This window comes from Rana temporaria, chromosome 3 (assembly GCF_905171775.1).
Source record: "Rana temporaria chromosome 3, aRanTem1.1, whole genome shotgun sequence".
Lineage (NCBI taxonomy): Eukaryota > Metazoa > Chordata > Amphibia > Anura > Ranidae > Rana > Rana temporaria.
In genome coordinates, this window is record NC_053491.1 from 175255132 (window position 1) to 175279512 (window position 24381).

At 38.4% G+C, this 24381-nt stretch overlaps 1 protein-coding gene across 5 annotated transcripts in view; it reads left to right on the plus strand.

The window, feature by feature from the left end:
- The window catches only part of CNTN1 (contactin 1), a 220097-nt gene that overhangs the window by 130895 nt on the left and 64821 nt on the right, over nt 1-24381 (plus strand). For all 5 annotated transcript variants that reach the window (XM_040343861.1, XM_040343865.1, XM_040343864.1 and 2 more), the window contains 6 exons: nt 1742-1868; nt 3251-3423; nt 9456-9551; nt 16482-16688; nt 20480-20576; nt 22220-22401. In XM_040343861.1, coding sequence (XP_040199795.1) covers nt 1742-1868; nt 3251-3423; nt 9456-9551; nt 16482-16688; nt 20480-20576; nt 22220-22401 — 882 coding nt within the window. The remainder of the gene's footprint in view (nt 1-1741; nt 1869-3250; nt 3424-9455; nt 9552-16481; nt 16689-20479; nt 20577-22219; nt 22402-24381) is intronic.

The following is a 24381-nucleotide window of genomic DNA, read 5'->3' on the forward strand; positions in this document are numbered from 1 at the left end:
GGCTTCCGACGGTCGCATACATCGCGTCACGATTTTCTGAAAGTAGCCGAACGTCGGTGCGCAGGCGCCGTATAGAGCCGCACCGACGTTCGGCTACTTGTGACGCGATGTATGCGACCATCGGAAGCCTGTCAATCAAATAGGAACGCCCAGTCCCGAAGACCATACCCGGAAGCGGCGGAGAAGATCGCTCTCTAAAACGGTAAGTACTGCTTCGATTTTAAAAAAACTACCAGATTCCCCTTGACAAAATGAGCATCAATCTAATGTTAAAAACATTTTTTCGGGTGAACTCCCGCTTTAACTAAATGGAAAGTATATGAACACAAGAGAAATTCAAATTAAATCAAATCAATATTTGATGTGACCACCCTTTACCTTCAAAACAGCACCAATTCTTGTAGGTACACTTGGAGGTAGGTTGTTCCAAACATCTTGGAGAAAAAAACGAAGATCTTCTGTGGATGTAGACTGCTTTAAATATTTGTAATCCCAAAACTCTTTCTGGGAGCCAAATCATCCAAATCATCACTTGCAGGACTCCTTGTGCTTCTTTAAACTGAAGATAGTTCTTGATTGACAATGGCTGTATGTTTGGGGTCGTTGTCCTGCTGCAGAATAAATGTATCTGCCTGTATTTCTCAGCATTGAGGCCACCATTGATCCTGACCAAATCTCCAACTTTATTTGCAAAAACGCACCCCCAAGCTTGCAAGGAGCCTCCACCATGCTTCACTGTTGCCTGCAGACACTCATTATTGTACCGCTCTCCAGTCCTTTGTGAAAAAGCCTTTTGCTACAGCCATATATTTCAATTTTTAACTCATCAGTCCAAAGCACCTGCTCCCATTTTTCTGTACCCTAGTTTCTACGTTTTCATGCATAGGATTTGGAAACAAGGCTAAGTGACTCAACTCTGCATGAAAATGTAAGAACTGGGGAGCAGAGGAATGGCAGAAAGTCCTGGAAGTGATGGTTTGGTTCCCACAGAGCCCTGATCTCAACATCATGGAGTCTGTCTGGGATTACATGAAGAGACAGAAGGGTTTTAGGCAGCCTACATACACAGAAGATCTTTGGTTAGCTCTCCAAGATGTTGGAACAACCTACCCGCTGAGTTCCTTCAAAATTTGTGTGCAAGTGTACCTAGAAAAGCTGAAGAGTGTATGCTGTTTTGAAGACAAAGGGTGGTCGATTGACAAACGGTGATTTAGATTTCTCTTCTGTACCTTTACTTTCCATTTTGTTCATTGATAAAAAAATTAACTATTAATACTTATTTTTCAGGAAGCAAGTTTAATTGACAGCATTTTTTACACACATTCTGATCATATACACATATGTTCTTACACCTATGTGTGTTTCTTCCTAAAAAAAAACATTATGGCATCCACCAAATTTGGCTCCAATGCATTTTCTTTGTTTCTTTATTGAGTGTAATAGGACATTCGACTGCAAGGCCAGTCTGATGTGTTACGTGCGGCAAAATTTGTTGTCGTTTTATTTATGAGTACAGTAAAATGGATATACAGTTAAAAACAGTTTTGGCCTTTGAGCTTAATTTTTATTTATTTTTTGATCTTCATTTTACTTTGTACTTACATTTTGACACAATTGCAGATTCTGCATTAAAAATTAGCTTGGCTCGTATTGTCTATCAATTTATGCTGATTGTAATATTATTAGTAATGACTAGATTTATTGATTTTTGTAGTAACTGTTTCTGTGGATTTAATTTTAGAGGATGGAAAAAGATATGGGCCAGTTTTTGAAGAGCAACCAATTGACACTATTCATCCAGAAGAATCTCCCGATGGCAAAATTTCAATGAACTGCAGAGCCAGAGCAAATCCAACTCCAACTTATAAGTAATTATTGTTTTCATGTACATGACATTATTGAGTTTTGTTAATCAAATACATGAAGTAAAAAGATTTGCAGGACCACATTGCAGGTTTATTTATGATTGGGATACTAGGGATAACAAAGAAAAAAATATATTATTGCTTAAAAGGAACCTGGGAATTTACAGTATATTACCTTCCAGGGTTTTCTTGGGCCCAAAGTGCATTCATATCTTCAGCTTATCTGCAAAAATGTACTTCCCAAAAGTTTATTTAACTTACGTCATCTTACTCAGCCCACTATGTCTTCCTATTGGCCAGTAAAACTGGTCATCACTTTTGGTGAACAATATGAAGAAAACAGGGACCTTGGACAATTTTTCAAAGATCTAAATCTAGTGTGAAAATCTTGAAGTACCTTCCCTCTGCTGACCAGCTTTATGGAGATCCTGATTTCATTTTCAAGCAAGACTTGACACCTGTCCACACTGCCAAAAGTACCAATATCTGGTTTAATGATCATGGTATCACTGTGCTTGATTGGCCAGCAAACTCGCCTAACCTAAACCCAATAGAGAATCTGTGGTGTATTATCAAGAGGAAGATGAAAGACACCAGATTCAACAATGCAGATGAGCTGAAGGCCCCTATCTAAGCAACCTGGGCTTCCATAACACCTCAACAGTGCCACAGTCTGATCCCCTTTATGCCACGCCGTGTTGATGCAGTAATTCATGCAAAGGGAGAGTGCATTACTATACTGTATATAGACATACTTTTCAGTAAGCCAAAAATTCTGCATTAAACATCTTTTTTAATTTTTTATTGGTCTTATGCAATATAAAAAAAAAATCTGGAATACTGAATTTTGGGTTTTCACTAGCTGTAAGCCATAATCATCAAAATCAAAGGAAAGACATGCATTACTCTGTGTGTAACACATCTATATTAAATATATGAGTTCCACTTTTTGCATTGAATTACTGAAATAAATGTCATTTTGATGACATTCTAATTTTATGAGATGCACCTATAATATTGATAAAAGATGTACAATGTTATTTAGTAAAATTGTAGTAGCAAATTGTAGTAGTAAAAAGTAGAAAACAAATGACATAACATTTTAGATGTGGTCCAGATATTTTGTTTCCATACTTATAGAGGAGCAAATAAAAGATTGTTTTTGTAATGTTACTGTAAAATGCATTGTGCCATAAATTTAAGGTAAAAAGATTAACGGAGTAATGCAGAAAAATATTTTGATGGACTCAGTTAAAATTAAAATATTAATATTTATTAAGTGTATTAATTGTCCAAAGTAAGGTATCATCCTTGCTTTTGAAAGTGTTCATCACCCTAAGTTAGTATGGACTATATTGTCTAAGATGAAAATATTTATCTTTCAGGTGGAGACTAAACAACTGGGACATTGATCTTCTAAATCCACGCTACAGTATGATTGGAGGTAATCTAGTAATCAACAATCCAGATAAATCAAGAGATACTGGAAAATATGTCTGCATAGTGACCAATGAATATGGAACAATCAGAAGCCATGAAGCCAGCCTCAACTTTGGATGTAAGAATTCATTTAAGCCTCTGAAAACAATGGGGGATACTAAGTAAACCGCAAATAACACTTTGTTTATTACCAGATTGTTAGTCTTTGCATATCCATGTTACTGCATCTCCTAAAATATATGTATCATAGTAAATGTACTAGTCATTTTTGACAAACTGGACACCAGTTACTACATCTCTCCCTTAACTTGATTGTCTGCCCATTTTTCACGCTTTCCTGTCTTTTTTTTTTTTTTGTAGAGACGAGCAAAACAGTTTGGAAACATCACAATTTGACCTTTGCAAACATTAACATAGATTTATGTAATACTTTGCCTGATTGTATTCACTCTCTTTGTTTTAACTTTTTGATTAAAAAATGCGTGTCACGACATTCACTGTCCTGAGCTCTGCCAGGATTGTGATTTAATTATATGGGCTATTAATTCCATAGCAAGCCAACTTTTGTGCCAGTTAGTAGAGGGCATGTATAAATTAAGTTAAGCAAGTTAAGCAATAATGTTTGGTGGTAGAAAAGGGTTGGCACAGTATTTTGTATTTTTAATTTTTTTTTAAAGTAGTGAAATTTCAGTCTGAACCATAAATTGAAGCAACACATTCAGATGCAAATCTGGTACAGAGCTTATGGGTTGAATTGTTAAACATTATCTATCTATCTGCTACCCTTCTATATAATGATAATAAGAACAATAATATTAATAATCATACATTATTATATTTTTTTTTGGGGGGGGGGGGGTTGGTTTCCTAGAAAATGTTTGTTATGGTGTTTTAATAGTGCACAGTTTTTAAGCATCACGTCTTTGTGTTTATATACAGTATATTGAATTGTTAATGCATTGTGTGGGTGACTACAAGAAGTAGTGTACAGCCGTATAGTATGCATGGCAGTGTGCTTATTACACGTATTTTCCTATCCTGTGTAAGATTTAAGGAAGACGACAAAATAAGTACCAGTTTGAAGGGATTGGCATTGCTCCCAGAAGCTAGTTGCCATGACAATGCCACCTTTCTGATTTAGTAACATACACTGCCCACCATAAGCAAGCACTATAATCTCTGAATAGAAAATGTGACCATATATACAGGTTTATCCAATATATTACGTTTTTGCTTAGTTTATGTTTAGCTTGTGTGTCTTTATTTTTTCATATGCTCCCAGCTGGAATGCAAGTGTGGCTAGCAACATTTTTTCATTCAAAAGTGTATCCCAATACTCTGAGGAACATTTCACTGCATGGTTGCACACTGTCCTTTTTATTTACCACGTCTTCTGCAACTAAATACTTTGCCCAGTATTTCAGTGCAATTATGTTTGTAAGAAAAGTATGAGCAAAAACTCTTGTGTATATTACTATGTGTAAGGAGGGAAAAATGGGGTAGGGGAATCTGCGCTTAGTGAGATAAGCCAATGAAACCAATAAAACAATTAAGGGTGAGTCCTGGGAAGGACGCCCTGCAGCTGAACACTAATACTTGGATATAAAAAGTAAAAAAACAGTGCAGCGCTGAACAAAAAATATTAAATAAATAGACTCTATAAATGAATATACGAACTGATAGAACAATTATGTGGCTAAAACTTACAAGAGTATGCAAAATAAAATTCAGTGAAAACGGTATAACCTTATACCGCAAGTGTCCAACAGATTTGAACTCTGTGCCACAAGTGTCCAATAAGTAATAAATAAATCAACCTGTAAATGTTAAAAAGTCAATCACAGTGAATTAATAACTAATACAGTGCATATGGTGCAAATCAACAAAGTGTAAGTAAATAAATAAAGTCCATAAAGAAAAAAAATTCCTCGAGGAAGTAGAGAGAAGACGTTGCTGGAAGAAGCAGCAGAGGAGCATATACTTATGTGAATCCTATCTGGGAGTATCACTAATCTACACGAGGAGCCGTGGAGCTGGGGATCCCACCAGCTGATCCGAGAGGGATGCTGATCCGCTTCTACCACCCCAAGGGATAACTGTTTCCCATCACGCCTGTTTAGACCACTCCTGAAAAGGAAGGGTCACAGGCTTTCTGGTAAGCCTCCATTTTTTCTAGTGTGGGGTCTTCTGAGGATCACCTTTTCTTCTATCTTCACCTGCGGACCTTTTATATTGGATTATCATCTTTAGTATCACCCTAACTGGAGGGGGCTAATAACCCCTATATATATTTTTTTCTTTATGGACTTTATTCATTTACTTACACTTTGTGGATTTGCACCATATGCACTGTATTAGTTATTAATTCACTGTCATTGACTTTTTAACATTTACAGGTTGATTTATTTATTACTTATTGGACACTTGTGGCACAGAGTTCAAATCTGTTGGACACTTGCGGTATAAGGTTATACCGTTTTCACTGAATTTTATTTTGCATAGTCTTTTAAGTTTTAGCCACATAATTGTTCTATCAGTTCGTATATTCATTTATAGAGTCTATTTATTTAATATTTTTTGTTCAGCACTGCACTGTTTTTCTCCATGTGTATATTACTAGTCTATCTAAAATATTTTTCCTGGATTTACTTGTTAAATTGGACAGCAACATTCTCTCTTGCATATGTTTTCATGAACAGCAAAAAGGCTTACATATGGGGCCGTAGTAAGTCCTATTTTTATATACATGGGAGCAACAATATTTTTCTTCACATACAAAAGCTCTGCTTATTGTTTTCAATTGGTACACTGTAGTTGTGTTTCACTGCTCCATCCCACAAAGTTAGTCCATTGATAAGTGCTTGCAGCGGTTGGCAATAGAGAGTGATTGCACCTAATCAGTGAAAACTTCCTCTATTGGCGGTTCTAGAGATCACTCAATGTTTTGCAAAATCATGGAAGAGCTAGCTTGGAAGATAAAAAATAAAATAAAAAAATACCGAAGATGCCAAAAATGTTAATGGACTAAAAACATTGTACATTCTCTTTAATGGAATATAAAAAAGGATTGTTTTTCAGTGAAATTGTACCCATTTGTCTGTCTGACTACCATTTAGTGTCTGTGGCTAGATGTGCAAGCCACAAGCAATTATACTACAAAAATCTGTTTTGAAAACTGAAATTATTTACCTTGAGTCTATGGTCTCGTACAAACAGACATGATGGATAAATGCAATAGTACCACTATTAGACCCTTTTCTAGGAAAAATATGAAGGAGGACTACAGCATGAACTCATACAGACTCCTCAATCAATTCTAATGTTAACATAGATTTACCTAATGCAAAGCCATTACTTTTATAAACAAGTGTTTATTGGTCCATTTGACTGAGTGCACTTTGTTTGTCCCAGGGGTCAATGATCACCCAGGATGGCCATCATGAATGTAGGCCAAGCAGCTTGATTTGATTCTTGTGTGTGGGACCTAACTTCCCTTGCTGAGTCATTAGACTATGATATTGTTGACCTAAGCATCAAACAACCCTGTAAATATAACCTATATAAGGTATATTTGCATTTATTAGCAAACAGTGCTGAGTTTTCTTTGCTTTTATATGCTGTACATCACTTTAATTTACACTTACTGCCTAAAGCCTTCATATTGAGCTGTTACCCATTTGAGTTATTTTACTGACTGTGTATTAATTTGAGTCATTAGCATACATTTCCTTGTATTCATTTAATGACATTTCTTCATGAATTTATTATAATTTAGACATTATTTTATTTTCAACCATATTCATGTTTATTCATATACATGTTCTCCATGGTGTGTCCACAAAAAGCATAGTTAAGGCTTAATAAATCATTTATAATGGTTTATAGTTATGAAGTCATTCTTTATTAAAGCTGTTATTATTGCTTTAATGAAAGTATACATAGAAAGCTACATCAGACTTTTCTTGATTTCATAGTGTTTAGCATTTTTCTATAATTTTAGCTTTGCAACAAGCAAAAAATACAGGAATGAATTTTTACTATGTTGCACATTTAGAGCTACTAAGATGCAGGTAAAGGTCAGCTGTACATGACCACTTGACCTTGACTTTAAAGGATTTTTATTCTACAGAAACCCACAATTATATAATTAATATTTCAGTGTAGCTTACAAGAGTTACCATATACAAAATACGGTGACATTTTTAAACATATCAAACTAGTGCAGCTAGTGACATACAATGCCCAACAAACCATGATAAAAATAATCACATTGCATAAGACTCAAAAAGTTCCTTTTTACAAAAATTTTTGTAGAGAAAAAATACACAAATCCATAGTGCATAAAGAAACAAAGAATGAACCTTTTGGTTAACAGTGCCAAAGCTCCAAATGTGTATCCAACTTGTAAAAATTAGTAGAAGTCCAACTTGCATCAATCAAAACAATCTAAATGTGTCCTCTTGGAAATTATCCTTCTCCGCCACAATGAATGTGCAATTCCACACTCTGTGCTCACAATAAAAACTCAGGACCAAGGACATGACCTTTTCCAATATGAAAGAGTATAATTCTCCTAGAGAACGGTCTGATGGACCGTTTTCATCGGTTAACCGATGAAGCTGACTGATGGTCCGTCGCGCCTACACACCATCGGTTAAAAAACCCGTACGCGTCAGAATGCGGTGACGTAAAACACAACGACGTGCTGAAAAAAATGAAGTTCAATGCTTCCAAGCATGCGTCGACTTGATTCTGAGCATGCGTAGATTTTTAACCGAGGGTTGTGCCTACTAACGATCGGTTTTGACCTATCGGTTAGGAATCCATCGGTTAAATTTAAAGCAAGTTGTTGTTTTTTTAACCAATGGTTAAATAACCTATGGGGCCCACACACGATCGGTTTTGACCGACTGAAAACGGGCCATCAGACCGTTGTCCTCTGTTTAACCTATCGTGTTTACGAGGCCTTACTCATACCTTTGCTTTTGCTGCAATCTCTTCATATGGTCCTCTGCTCCCAGTGGTCACCACTGCAGGTACTACAGCTTTAGAATTGATATATAATAACACAAGCCCTTAGATTTTCTGTCCAGATGCAGAGAAGATTCTTCGTCATGTTTGAAGAAAATTAAAAGAGAGCAGCTACAAATATTGTAGCTGCTCACTTTTAATGAAAAGATACTTGCCTGTCCAGGAGTTCAGCACTGTCCTCACCTGAACTGGTTATTTGCTAGTTTTCTGGTCCCAGGTGCTGGCATGTTCACTGCGAGCAGACAGCTGTGATTCCTTCACAGCCCTCTGCACATGCACGAGTCTTGCTGCACTTTGTGAATGGCCCTACAGCCTTCTGGGACCTGTGACGTGTCCCAAAAGATTGGCGGTGGGGGCACGGCAATGCGACCAGAAGTGGGTCCAGTCAAAACCAGGTACCCGCTCCCCCCCTGCATAAAGTGCCAAAAATAGAACAGGAGGGAGGGGGAGGCGGGCATAAGATAATTGACATTCATTCACTCATATCAGTGTCAATGCATGATGTATTGCTTAGCTCGATGACCTAACAACGAGATTTGTTTTTCCTTCCAAATTTCCTCTCTTCCACTGACATCCACAGTGTCTTGTTAGGTGTGCTTAAGCTTCCCTACAAAGCATAAAGGAATAAAAATCAAGAAGCTTATCAGAATCAATTTTTTTTATCATAGATCTGTAAATACAGTCAAGTTTGGTTGCTACGTGAAGAAATCTTGTGGAGAAGTGGAAATTGATGGAATCCAAATATATATATATATATATATATATATATATATATTTTTTTATATTTGAATAGAACAGCTGTCCATTTTATTGCTGACTGTGTGCATGTTGGAGTAATTACTACTTGTGTCTTGTCCTAGTAAAAATAACTGAGTGTGAATCTTCCCAGTGGGAACACATTAAAAGTTGTATGTTTTAACGAAAGCTTTTCACCGGTTAATGGAAAAAAGGGTTTTTATTGCTGCCTGTTTCCCAATAATGTGAGAAGAAGTGTTCCCAGTGGGAACACAGACTACTTATAGGAAAGCATTAAAATGTACCAGTTATGAAATGATATATTGCATTGTGTGAGTGGATAAAATGTCATCATTAATTATTATGTAATTTATTTGAATATAGATCTTGACCCTTTCCCTCCTGAGGAGCGACCAGAAGTAAAAGTGAAGGAAGGCACAGGAGTGATGCTGATTTGTGACCCTCCTCCACACTTCCCAGGTAATAACCTTCAAAATGATAATTCAATTGTTTCTTTCTTATCTGTGTCATATATCATATATATTCAGTATATCATGCCAGCAAGACCAACAGCATATGTTTCATTATCATGTGAGCTGCCTTATTTTCTTCCTTTTTGATTACTAAAACAACTTTCTATGTTAAAACAGAAGTCTGACTTGTAAATTTCTCAAATATTGGCTTTCCTTAGAAAGTCAAGTGTTCGCTTTTTTTAGGCTGAAACCACTCCCTCCAGGCTAGTAACATCATTCCTTTCTTCTACCACCACTTAGTGGCAGATAGAAGTGACTAATTCATGGTGCATGACCAAGGTCTAAAATATACAGGTAATCAATGATGGCCTGCACTCTCCTTCCTGCTGTGATGAATAAGAAAAAAATGGCACACTGGGAAATGATTCTTATGCTACCCAGTGAGGTCAAATGGCTGCTTACTGCTTTGGCTTTGACCATTTCCTTCTCACTCCTTTTTGGTATGTAGAGACCGTAGAAGGTCCGTTCACTACAGTGTCTGCGGCCCCCCCCCCCCCCTATTTTTTTTTCTCTTTTTCCCCTTTTTTTTAATTAGCTAGTGGCGGGTAAATCATATATAGTGATGTTTTCCTTTGCTTTCTTTTGATATAAGATATAAAAATTGCTTTATATTCAGAGTATGTATTGACATGTTTTGATTATGTGCTACTGTATGGTACTTGGGTACCTTGGCTGTATTTTGTACTCTGATTTTTTTCCTTTCCTTAATAAAAAAAAATTGTACTTGTACAAACATCCATTGAATATTTATAATTGTTTTGAATGTTAAACTAATTACAGGTTTTCATAAAGGATAAGTATACTTTCAACTGTAATCCAATAAGTGCCCACTCCTTGCCCTTAGTAGCAAAATACCGTATAGCATCCCATACATTGATACATACATTTTATTTGTATTTTTTCCTTGTCATTGGTACATAATTTAAGCTATTAGGCTACCCTGAACATCCACATCCTGTATCCTGTATCCTGTGCTATTTAGATTAAATCCAGAGCAGAAAGCCTGTTGCATGCAACCGGTGATAACAGAGAAATGTCATAGGGCCAGATCCACAGCCAGCCACCGTAACTTATCTTTTCCCATTTAAGTTACACTGCCGGAAAATTTCTACCTAAGTGCCCGATCCACAAAGCACTTACCTAGAAATTTTCGGGTGTGTAACTTAAATTCCGCCGGCGCAAGGCGTTCCTATTCAAATGGGGGCGAGTCCCATTTAAATTAGGCGCGCTCCCGCGCCGGACGTACTGCGCATGCTCGTGACGTCATTTTCCCGACGTGCATAGCGCGAAATTACGTTACGCCGAGCTTCGTGAATCGCGCCGGGTCAAAAAAGTTGCGTCGGGGAAAAAAAACGAGTTGCGGCGGAAAAAAAAAAAAAAAAGACAGCGCCGCTGGAAAGAAGGGTCTGCTTTTACATGGTGTACTAACTTTACACTTTGTAAAAGCAGCCCTAATGTTACAATTGCAAACTAAAACTTACGGAGAAAAAACAAAGCTGAAAAGCTTCGTGGATCTCCGTAAGTGCTAATTTGCATACCCGAAGCGGCATTTCCCTTACACATGTCGCATCTTCTGTCTATCTCTTGGAAACTGATTCTGTGGATCAGTTCCAAAGATAGAAACAGGGATACGCAGGCGGAACAGCAGATCCGCCTGCGTATCTCTTTTGAGGATCTGGCCCATAGATCTTAATGGAAAATCCTATCTGCAGCTCAGCACATACTACTTAAAGAGTACCAATATATTGTTTATTACCTTTGGCTTTCTGCTCTGTATATGGTGTGAATGTAGTACAAGCTGCGGAAGCTCTGCTCAGGCAGTGAAACCTAAAAAGATAAGTATACTCAGCAGCAAAAGGTATTGCAAATTTTCTTTAAGAACTTGCAAACCTCATCTTCTTATACATATGCTGCCCTCCTTACTATTAAGCTTTTCTTCCAGTGTGGAAACTGCCACTTAAGTAGGATTTTACAGAACGGCATCACTATAATCACTGTGACTTTACAGTACTTGGCACTATGTAGCACACTGATCACCTACTATAATAGTAAGTGATAGGATATGCCCCAATCATTGCTGAGAAGGGGGGTTATATTACAGAAAACACAATACAAAAACAGAAATGTTAGAGAATTTAGCACACAAGAAAAGATTGCTCATTTATGTTCCAGTTCTCATTATTAATTTAACCAGTTAGTCAATGGCAATGCTTCATTTCCAAGCACTAATTAAAACAGTCAATATCCATTTCACATTTGGTCCTGAAAGCTTATGAGCCATTTATTTATTATGGCAAACTAGAAAATGTGCATCACATTGTGAAACCAGTAGTACTTAGTCACTATCAATAAGGCCTGTTCTGTAATGTTATAGATATTTCATAGTTTCCCCAAGCCACTACTTAGTTCCACTGAATGTCAGGAAAGATCCCCCAGCATTTATATGGACACCAGTAGCACAGGCACCTTAAAGCAATCACCATGGAAATGATGCACTATCATTATACACAAATGATAGTGCACTTCTTATTATGAAGAAAGGTTAAACAGTACTATAAGTGTACAGAATATATAATCAAACAGTGAAACAAATCATTCAATGAAAGTATTTAGTCCATATGCCGTAAATAGATTACATATGTAGTATAAAAAGAGGGTTTGAATTCTTCTCAGGATATGGCTCCACTCGACAGAATGTAAAGCCATGTAAAAAGGTTGGAAAGTCTACCATGCTCATGTGTCCTCCACTGCAATATAAGCCTCTTACGGGATAGGTATGATCGCCAATTACAGAGATCAAATATGCATACAGAACAACTGACCCCTTCAGGTGTCTCTAAGCTAAACCAATACTGTTTATTGGGTCCCTGGCATGTAATGTTCACCAATATAGTAGCCTCAACCCAGAATCCAAACAGACTCAAATAGTCATCAAGGAAGTAAAAGGAACATGGGACACATATAGCACGAATACTGCTAATGTACTTTTATTGTTAAAAAATAATAATATTTGAATCAAACATATGCAGTCAGGTAGTACAAAGCCTCACCGACAGCCGGTATAGACAGGTGTACGACATCACAGGTTTGTAGCCCCGCCCAAAATTTGAGCAAGGCTACTAACCGGTGACGTCATACGGCCACCGATGCCAGCTGTTGGCAAGGCTTTGTGTTACCTGGCCAGGAAAGGGGGGGGGTGGTCTTGATGTCCCTTGCTAAATCATACCAGGTCACATGCCCTAAACATCAATGATTTTGATAGGATAAGGACTTCTTCCCCACAAACCTGGCCCAGTGAGGGGCTTATTGGAAACTGGAAGCTCACTTTAACAATAAGGGGGCATCCACATAAGAGCCCCCCCCCCCCCATGTGAATGAGTAAGGGGTACATAGTACTACTCATTCAGATAAAATCATACAGTAAAAAAAGACACACACACACACAAAATGCCTCACCGTCCGAATAGAATGATTGGATCAAACACTAAGCTCATCCCTACCTGCCTCCAACTTAAGGAGCAGTATGGCCAAAGCTCTTTTGGCCATACATATTCTGTAGGTCACAGGGGGTCTGCACTTCTGTGACTCAGATTCAGCCAACAGCAGGCTAAAGTCTGCTGTTGGCGGACTTTGCAGAGCCAGTCCAGGCTCTGCAGGGATCCGACAATAATGTTGGGATGCAGCCAGATACCTGACAAGCAGCTGGCTTAGTCTCTTAGAGCACAGCTGAGAGCCTGAGCCAGCAGCTTCCACCCCCTCCACAGTCCTGTGCTCCAGTGAGCGTTGGAGGAACTGTGCTCAGAGCAGGTCTGAGAACTAAGCGATCAGTGGTCTTAGATCTCAGTGTATTGGATCCATGCTACAGCCATCTAGGTGAGTATGTGTGTTTATTATTTTACAATTCTAAACTTCTCTTTTAATGTAAGAAACTTCTAATTGTGAATGGTGAACTTAACACCAAAAAAGGGAAATTAAACATAAAACACATTATTTAACATTGTTTGTGTGCTGCTTTTAATAGACATGTACCAGGTTTTTAGGTATTTTGGTTTGGTTAATAAAATTCCTAATTTTGCTTAAAAGCGCAGATTTATAACATTTATGCAAGGTATTTATAAAAGGCCAGAGATCTGATATGTGATGTTGTATTGCGGACAGATATTGCTCTTGTACTGAATTTAGCAGAATCACAGAGGAAGGAACTTCTCCTTCAGAGAATATAAAGTCTCTTCTCTGAGACACTTTGAAGATGGCACACTGTTCTCAGAGGTTGGCAGTCAGAAAGGTTTTGCAGAGTTTTAGTGAGTAGAGTCGCAACATAAAAGTAAGGTGAATCCTTCATATCCTTCATATGAGGAATACCTAATTCAGATTCTCTCCTGACTGATGCCTTAGTAAGAATAGTATAATATAACTTTATTTTACATATAACCTTTTATTACATTTCTTATTCCTTTTTTTTATTTTTTATGATTGTGCTTATAACCAAATTTTGTCGATTGCAAATACAGTGTTACATTTAACCCCTTTCCGGCGAGCGTATGCACATATGGCTTTCGGGGGACCCACAAGCCAGGCCATTTTTAAACTTTGAGATCAGACTTCAGAAGTCAGACTTTGCTTGCTAGCTGTAAGAACGTGAGGTGTAGCCAGAGCTTTATCCTGTTGGCTGGAGGAAAAATAGGAATGTTTATGTGGCTTGTTCTAGGCAGACTGCCCAGACCGGGCAACGATATTTGGCTTTGTTTCAGTCTCCTGAATGTAAACACGGAAGCGGCGTCACAACGACACTTCCGGTTTATTTGGCTGCCAATTGTGCCGGATTTAAAAAATATATACAGCATTCAGAATTGCTGTTTTCGGCTATCTGAATACTTTGAAGTGCAAAGGAGGGATTAGAAGCCTTTTAGACCCCCGATCCCTCAATAAAGAGTACCTGTCACCACCTATTTCTGTCACAAGGGATGTTTACATTCCTTGTGACAGCAATAAAAGTGATCAAATATTTTATTTATTTTTTTTAAACACAATTTAATACTATATATATATAAAAAAAAAAAATAAGAAAAAAACGTTTTTTTTTTAAAGCACCTCCGTCCCCGCGAGCTCACGCAGCAAAGAAAACGCATACAGTCGCGCCCGCATATGTAAACGGTGTTCAAATGACACATTTGAGGTATCACTACAATCGTCAGAGCAAAAGCAATAATTCTAGCACTAGACCTCCTCTGTAACTCTAACCTGCTAACCGTAAAAAAAAAATTAAAGCTTCACCTATGAAGATTTTTAGGTACCGTAGTTTGTCGCCATTCCACGAATGCTTGCAATTATAAAGCGTGACATGTTTGGTATCTATTTACTCAGCGTAACATCATATTTCACATTATACAAAAAAATTGGGCTAACTTTAGTGTTTCTTTTTTTTTTTTAATTCATGAAAGTGTCCCTTTTCCCAAAAAATTGTGTTTAAAACACTGCGCCGCAAATACCATGTGACATAAAATATTGCAACAATCATCAACCATTTTATTCTCTAGATTCTCTGTTAAAAAAAAAATATAATGTTTGGAGGTTCTAAGTAAATTTCTAGCAAAAAAATGCAGATTTTAACTTGTAAACACCAAATGTCAGAAATAGGCTTAGTCATGAAAGGCTTAAGACAGTACTTTAAAAATGTATTCACAGTGAGAGTTTGAGAGACAAAGCTTACCTCTGATAAACACACACAAGGAATAACAGCACAGTACACTAGACAAGTTGTCAGATATCCCCATTGCTGGATAACTGGAAGCACGTGGCTCCATGTCATGCAAATGCCAGCCTATATACCATTCAGCACTTGGGGGGCATTTGAGATAGGTCTTAAAATCAAGAGTACTCTTTTCAAAATGCTGCTGCCAGATACTAAATCTCCGTTTACACCAAATGCACCTGGCTCTGTACCAAGACTTGGTACATTCGCTTCTTTGGAGTGTTTTTGGAGCAGAGGGAGGCCCATTCAAATGAATAATGCTGCTCCAAAAACACTCCACAAAAAAAGCACAAAAAGGCTTAAAAAAACAAACAAAAAAAAAACATGCTGCAGCAGCAGTCACTGTGCTGGGCTCAGGTGTGAAAGAATCCTAACCAATACTGGGCCTTTGGTTCTACTAGGGGGTAAGTACATGCAACCTGCTTGGTTGTAATACCCTCAATTGTAAACTGGTAAAGAAATCTTTGGACCCCTTACCTATTTATTTACCTGTTATAAACTGAAGAACAAAGAAGAGCCTAATGTGAAGCACAGAAAAGGGAGGATAATGGGGTTTTATTCGAACATAGATCCATTTAAATGTAAAATTATGGTGCAGAGGCTGTTTGTCCTTTTTTAGCTACAAATGAACAGGTAAGGGATCCTTTAGACCAGGGATCTCAAACTGGCGGCCCTTCAGCTGTTGCGAATCTACTAATCCCATGAGGCATTGCAAGGCTAATAGTTACAAGCATGACTCTCACAGGCAGAGGCATGATGGGACTTGTAGTTTCACAACAGCTGGAGGGCCGCCAGTTTGAGACCCCTGCTTTAGACCTTTTAGTAGTTCACTCAGAAGAGGGTATTAGCATACTGGAAACCTCTGTAAGACCCCTTTCACACTGAGGTGCTTTTCAGGCACATTCACGCTAAAAAAAGCGCCTGAGAAAGCTCCCGAAACATATTTTTGTGCAGAATGTTTATCAATTTTTAGTGCATTAGGCCAAGCAGCTTTTTTACCGTATAAAACAGACAATTTTACTGGCTTTTTTTTCTTAATTATTATAATTATAATACACAATTTATATAGCGCCAACAGTTTACGCAGCGCTTTAACAGACAATTCTTCCTTTCCTTCTTACACAGATGACCTTAATTACAGATGGATCCTAAATGAATTTCCAAATTTTATTAATGTGGATAAACGCAGATTTGTTACCCAGACAAATGGAAATTTGTATATCGCAAAAGTGGAACAGTCAGACAAAGGAAATTACTCCTGTTTTGTATCCAGTCCTTCAATCACAAAAAGTGTATTTAGCAAATATACTTCACTGTTGCCTCAATCAGAATGTAAGTATCTCTCTACAACATACAGTATATAAGTGATATGTCGTTGTCAGTATAATAATTATTTACAGATGTATACATATTAATTTGCACTGATTGTAAAAAAACAAATGTCAAAACTAGACACCATAGAATAAATGAGCATATTTAAAGGGAAGTTGTGCATGGTAACCCAATTTTAATATTTTTCTGATTTAACTAAACAAAATAGAATGGTTGCCATGGATTAATTTGGTTTGCTAAAGCATTGAGCATAAGCATTTTTTTAAGTAAAACATTGGGTTGATTTACTAAAGCTGGAGAGAGAAAATTCCGATAATTTTTTGCTTTTGCACATCTTAAAGTGGAAGTCCAGGCTCTAACTAGCTAAGACTAAACCTGCTTCCACCCCTACTAACTCCTAGTCTAACTACCCTGTAAAAGGAAGATGCTTATACTTAAAGCGGGGGTTCACCCAAAAAAAATAATTTTAACATTAGATTCAGGCGAGTTGTTAGAAGCACAATCGGGTGTTTTTTTTTAAATCGTTGCCGTACATACCGTTTTATAGATATATGTTCTCCGCGGCTTCCGGGTATAATCTGCGGGACTGGGCGTTCCTAATTGATTGACAGGCTTCCGACCGTCGCATACAGTGCGTCACGAGTTGCCGAAAGAAGCCGACTGTCGTTGTGCAGGTGCCTTATAGAGCCGACTCGCAGTCCGGCTTCTTTCGGCAACTCGTGACGCGCTGTATGCGACGGTCGGAAGCCTGTCAATCAATTTGGTATGCCCAGTCCCGCAGATTATACCCGGAAGCCGCGGAGAACATATATCTATAAAACGGTATGTACAGCAACGATTTAAAAAAAAAAAACACCCGATTGTGCTTCTAACAACTCGCCTGAATCTAATGTCAAAAAATTTTTTTTGGGTGAACCCCCGCTTTAACTATTCCCAGAGTGCACCGGTAAGGTGATTGGATCCCAGTGGCGGCTTCAGGGGAGAGGAGAGACAGCCAACAATGGATGACGCACAATAAGCCTATGGGTGATGCTCAGGCATTCTATCTGTTGTCAACAACCTCTCCTCACCCCTGAAACTGATCACTGTTGAGATCTGGTGGCCGAGCCAGAGTGCTCTGAGAATAGGTAAGTATAGGCATCTTCCTTTTACAGGGTAGTTTTAATAGGAGGTAGGTGGGAGTAGTTTTAGCCCTAGTTAGTTAGAGCCCTGACTTCCACTTTAAATACTGTAGTGTCAGACACTCTAGTTCTTGAATTCTGAATTGTTTAACACGTTTAGAGTTGCCTCTTTAAGGCATTTAGAAACCAGTATGCCATCTTTCATACATATATACTACTGTGCAAAAGTTTTAGGCAGGTGTGAAAAAGTTCTGTAAATTACAAATGCTTTCAGAAATAGAAGTTTTATTTGTTTATTTTTTATCAATTAACAAAATTGAAAGTAAATGAAGAGAAGAGAAATCCAAATGTAATCAATATTTGGTGTTACCACCAGTTGCCTTGAAAACAGCATCAATTCTTCTAGGTACACTTGCACACAGTTTTTGAAGGAACACAAGAAGTGGGTTTTTCCAAACATCTTGGGGAACTAACCACAGATCTTCTGTGGATGTAGGCTGCCTCAAATCCTTCTGTCTCTTCATGTAATCCCAGACAGACTTGTTGATGTTGAGATTAGGGCTCTGTGGCTGCCAAACCATCACTTCCCGGACTAGTTGTTATTCTTTAAGCTGAAGATAGTTCTTAATGACATTGGCTGTATGTTTGGGATCATAGTCCTGCTGAAAAATACATTTGGGGTCAATCACACGCCTTCCTGATGGCACGGCATGATTGGTAAGTATCTGCCTGTATTTCTCAGCATTGAGGAAACCATTGATCCTGACCAAATCTCCAACTCCATTTGCAGAAACGCACCCCCAAGCTTGCAAGGAACCTCCACCATGCTTCAGTGTTGCCTGCAGACACTCATTATTGTACTGCTCTTCAGCCCTTCAGCAAACAAACTGCCTCCTGCCACAGCCAAATATTAAAAATTGACTCATCAGTCCAGAGCATCTATTGCTATTTTTCTGCACCCAAGTTCCTGTTTTTGTGCATAGTTGAGTTTCTTAGCCTTGTTACCACAGCAGAGGTATGGCTTTTTGGACGCGAATTTTCTGTTAAAAATGTTTGGCGAGACCTCTCTGTACAGTAGATGGGTTCTGTGCAGATGGCACTACTGGACATCTTCTGATCTCAAAGGGAAATAAGCACGTTGTGTCTTTCATCTGCTACATTAAAGTGATTGTAAAGGATTTTTTTTTTAAATAACAAACATGTTATTCTTACCAGTGGCAGTTCGTCCATAGAGGGCGCTGGAGCGCCGCTTCCTCTGGCTCTCACCGCCACTGAGTCTAATAACATAGATTCATGCATTGCACGAATCTATGTTATTGTCGCCGCTGCGCTGTTCTATTCAGATGGCCGGACATGAGGCGCCGACCATCTGAATAACGGCAGCTGGTTGGCTGTACGGAAGTGCCTATCAGAGCCAGCGGCTCTGATAGGCTTTCCGAGTACAGCCCTCGGGTCCCCGGAAGCTTATCCTCGGAACGCACGGGGGCTGCGTTTGATGGCATGGCATAGTGACTGCATTTGATGGCATGGAACAGTGGTGACAATTCATGACACAGTGGCTGCGTTTGATGGCATGGCATAGTGACTGCATTTGATGGCATGGCACGGTGGTGCGAATTGATGGCACAGTGGCTGCATTTGATGGGCACAGCGAGGCTGCCATTTTTTTTTCCGTTTGCGCCCCCCCAAAAATTTTGAGCACCAGCCGCCACTGATTCTTACATGCTCTGTGCAATGGTTTTGCACAGAGCAGCCTCGATCCTTCTCTTCTCAAGTCCCCCATCAGTGCTTCTGGCTCCTCCCTGTCAACAAATGCCCCAACAGCAAGCTACCTGTTATGAGGGCACTCATTTATGCTCGTTCCTGAGCCCTGCTCTGTGTACGGGTTCAGGTATTACAATGCAGTAAGGTAAAAAAACTTCTGCTTTTACAACCACTTTAAGTTTCCTTGGCCGATTGCTATGTCTACGGTCCTCAACATTGTCCGTTTCTTTGAGCTTCTTCAAAAGAGCTTAAACAGCGCATCTTAAAAACCCCAGTCTGCTTTGAAATCTTTTCCTGGGAGAGACCTTGCTGATGCAGTATAACTACATTGTATCTTGTTGCTGTGCTCAGTCTTGTCATGGTGTGTGACTTGTGACATGAAACTGTCTTCCACAACCTCACATTATTAGCAGTGTTTGGCTGTTCCTCACCCAGTTCTAAGCCTCCTACACAGCTGTTTCTGTTTCAGTTAATAACTGTGTTTCAACCTATGTGTGAAATTGATGATCATTAGCCCCAGCTTGGTATAATTAGTTAATCATACACCTGACTCTAATCCTACAAAATTTTAAATTTATTTAGATTTTGTTTCTGTTCGCTCACTTTGCATTTCATAAATTGATAAATATGAACAATTGAAATATATATTTTTGAAAGCATTCTTACTTGACAGCATTTGTTTACTCCTGCCTAAAACTTTTGCACAGTAATATATAAATATATTTATATATATATTATATCCCTAAACCTAAACCCCCACTTTTCAGAAAACAGACCCAAAGTATATTAAAGTAGATGATCTTTACTGGCGATTAATACTTTGTTTAGCAAAGGTGGTGCTTTTTAGCTGTAATGGCTGAATTTTGTTGTTGATGTCCGATGTTATTTGTTGTGTTTGTATTGTAGCTGCAAAACGCTATGCCGCAGATATTCAAATTGGATTCTCAGATATTTATGCTCTGAAGGAACAAAATGTGACACTGGAGTGTTTTGCTTTGGGAAAGTAAGTACTATATTAGCACAATGAATTTACAAATGCTGAAAAATGACAAATCTCTACTGATGTAACAGTTGAGTGGTTGATTTAAATTGGAACCCTAAATCCTCAGGTTTCAGTTGCTTTCTGTACTTACACGTGAGAGGTTTACATTCACTTCTGTGTTGTCACCAGTACAGGAAGTGAAAGGAATCGGTCACAAAAACAGCAGAAAAACACTTGTTTATTAATGTGTAAGGGTTAGAACAGCTGAGTTTTTATTATTACCTGTATTCCTGTTGAGAAGATTGTGCTAACAAAAAACTTCAGAGTGGGGACACAATAATAAAACAGAGGCTCTGATCCATTCCCACTCTATCCAGAAGTAAAAATATTGAAAAAATATAGTAACAAAGTGGGATTTTAAATCCCTATCTACTGGCAGAAATAAAAATTATTGAAAGGAGAGGGGAATAGATATGAACAAGGGGGACTTTATATGGAGCACACAGCCTTCAGGGAAAACCAAATATCAACTAGTTGAAAATATAATTGTTTTATTCGGTACAGTTGAACAATAGTTAAACAGAAAATTATATAAATATAATATAATATACTTGATAGTGTTGAGAACCATAAATACATTTAAAAAAACATCAAAATTGATATTGTTTGTACACTTCCCATAAAATTCAAAGAACAATCTGCACATGCATAAATATTGTAAACATTCTATAGGAACAGCTACAACAAAGGTAGAGATAGCCTCCAACCTTCCCGACCTGCACCGGTATGACCCGAAAGGGACCCTAGGTAGTGGCGTCCCAATCTATAATCCACAAAGCTGCATAAGATAAAGTGTAAAATTGTAGAATTCATAAAGGTGCAACCACGGCTTGTAGCTATCTCGACGCGTTTCGTGGTTTGATAGTACCACTCATCAGGAGCAGGCACGTGATGCATATCTAGAAAAAATATAGAGTAATATAGTAATTAGATTCATAATTACTTAGCATGTGGCAGAGGATATATTTGTATATTTTGGCACTTTACAAATATTTTTGTTGATTGAAGAAATCTACTTTTAAGTTACCAGGTTCATGTTTTGTCTTTTAATGGTGCAGGTTTCAGCTGCAAGGTTCTTGCAGCACCACTCTGAGCCTTGGGTACATTTTTATCCCTGTTGGGCCTGCAGAGTTCCGTTGCCTAGTTGTTGCCTGTTCTTTTATTCATTGTTTTAGGATATCTTTTGGTGTATCAACATTGCCTGTGTCCTGTACGATTAAGATATGAGAAATTTTTACTTACCTGTAAATTCCATATCTTTGAGTATAGTACAGGGGAGGCACCACAGGGGGGGGGCATGTTCTCAATAGCTTGCTACTGTTCAGTCACCTGAAGGTATGAGCCTATAACCCATGGTGTATGAATAGGTTGCTTGTGTGCTGTACTGTACTCCAAGATATGGAATTAACAGGTAAATCAAAATTCCTCTTGTATAATTTTGTGATTATTTACCTTGATATGCTTTTAAAAAGTAAACAACCTTTTCAGTTCATGGTAGCTGTGGGTAAGTTGCTGTTAAGAAGTCTATGGACGATGTAATTGTATTAAAAGGGATACATTTGTTTTCCCTCAAACACTGATATATGTCGCCTTCTCACTTTTAGCCCTGTACCTGTAATCAGATGGCGTAAATGGAATGAAGCAATGCCTGCCACAGCTGAAATTAGTCAGTCGGGAGCTGTGCTTAGAATTTTTAACATACAGCCAGAAGATGAAGGGACATATGAGTGTGAGGCTGAGAACATTAAGGGGAAAGATACAAACCGGGCGTATGTTCATGTACAAGGTAAGAAATTGGTACCTTTTCCTAATATTTTTCTGAAAATTATTTCATAAAAACAGGAGTGCTGAGCAGTGTTGTTAGCAAGTGCAAAATAATGTGTATGCGTGTGTGAATTATTGAATAGCATGAACTTTGCTCTTTGCTGGTACCATATGACGAATCACAGCAGGTCACATTGTACACAATGGATGGCTTCTTTTCATGCTACTATCCATTGTGTACATTTGTGTTTCTAGCTTTGATTGGTCAATTTGATCATGTAGTACAGACAGGGCCAATCACAGCCTATCTGTACCATGTGATTAGCTTTAACCAACCACAGCTAATCACAACAAAACTGACTGAATGATTCAGTTTAATTCAGTAAAATGCTTGCGTATAGCAATGTAATTCACTGCTATAAGCAAACATAGTGTGTGTTCTGGTCACAGCGTGTTAAAACAAAAAAGGGGGGGGGTGCTTTGGGGCAGGGGGGGGTGCTCTCTCCTCCCCCCTTTCCTGAAATGCCAGGCTGAATACTCGGATAAGGGTCCGGTATGGATTTTGGAGGGACTCCACGCTGTTTCTTTGAAAAATGGGCATTGGGTTCCCTTTAAAATCCAAACCAGACCTGAAGGGCATTTTTGTTATTTTTCATTTCATTGCCGGTATTCTTTTCCATCCGTCTGGCAGATCAGATTGTATAGGATCAGATGAAAACAGACAGGTGGTCTATTTTTATCTGATCTCCCCATGGAGGAGAGCGGGGCTCTGACACAGTGCAGTGGGTGGAGACAGACCTGTCATCTGCCTGCTCAGCGGGGATCAATGGAGCGATCTCCCGCCGAGTAAAGCAAAGTCCGCGGGGCGGACTGCCTGTGTGAAAGGACCCTTAAGCCCTGTACACACGATCGGATATCTGATGGAATCTAATCCGATGAATTTTTTCATCGGATATCCGATGAAGCTGACTTTCATCAGTCTTGCCTACACACCATTGGTTAAAAATCTGATAGTGTCCAATGCGGTGACGTAAAACACTATGACATGCTGAGAAAAATTAAGTTCAATGCTTCTGAGCATGCGTCGACTTGATTCTGAGCATGTATGGATTTTTGACCGATGGACTTCCCCACAGACGATCGTTTTTTCCTATCGTTTTTTTAACCAAAGGAAAAATTTAAAACAGGTTCTATTTTTTTTCACCGATGGAAAAAAAACTATGGGGCCCACACATGATCGGTTCGTCCGATGAAAACGGTCCATCGGTCCGTTTTCATCAGACAAACCGATCGTGTGTACAGGGCTTTAGAAAGTTTTCTAATGACCTTGAAATGTTGCTGGTATTAGGTGATGAATAAATGTCCTGTCTGCATTTTTAAGATGGGTGCTGGTGATATTGCATCCCATTGGAAGATTTTCCCTCTATTCCTTATTTCTAAATTTTGGATTTAACCTTAATCTCCCTCCCATTGACATTGGTGATCATGGCAATTAGATGAAGCAAATTTCTTTATTAGGGATCCAGACAGCAAGAAAAACCTGACAGTGGTTCAAACCCCCCTCCCTACTCTATTCAAACCTAAGAAACATTTGTTTTTCCTTAAAATCAAAGTGCCAGGCCTATTATTGCTATCCCCAGTAAGATTGTATCTATGAGTTCTGCATTTTAACACTGTATTTATGATCATTCCTTGAGACAAACATCTTTTAGTTGTAATGCAAAAATCTCCTTACTAACTGAAGGCATGTACGTTTGTTAGATGATCCATACATAAAGCAAAGCAGATTGTGCTGCACATGCGATCATAGGCTATGTAGTAGAATTACATCCCTACTTAAGAGCATTTACTAATGACATTTAAAAGGGATTTTCTGGGATAAATGTAAGTTGGACTGCTGCTTCTGACCCATCTCTCTTATAAGCAAGATTCTCTGCATACCCTACTGCAATTTAAAAGTATTGAATATTGAGTTACCAGGTATTTTTACCAGGTGGCTCTA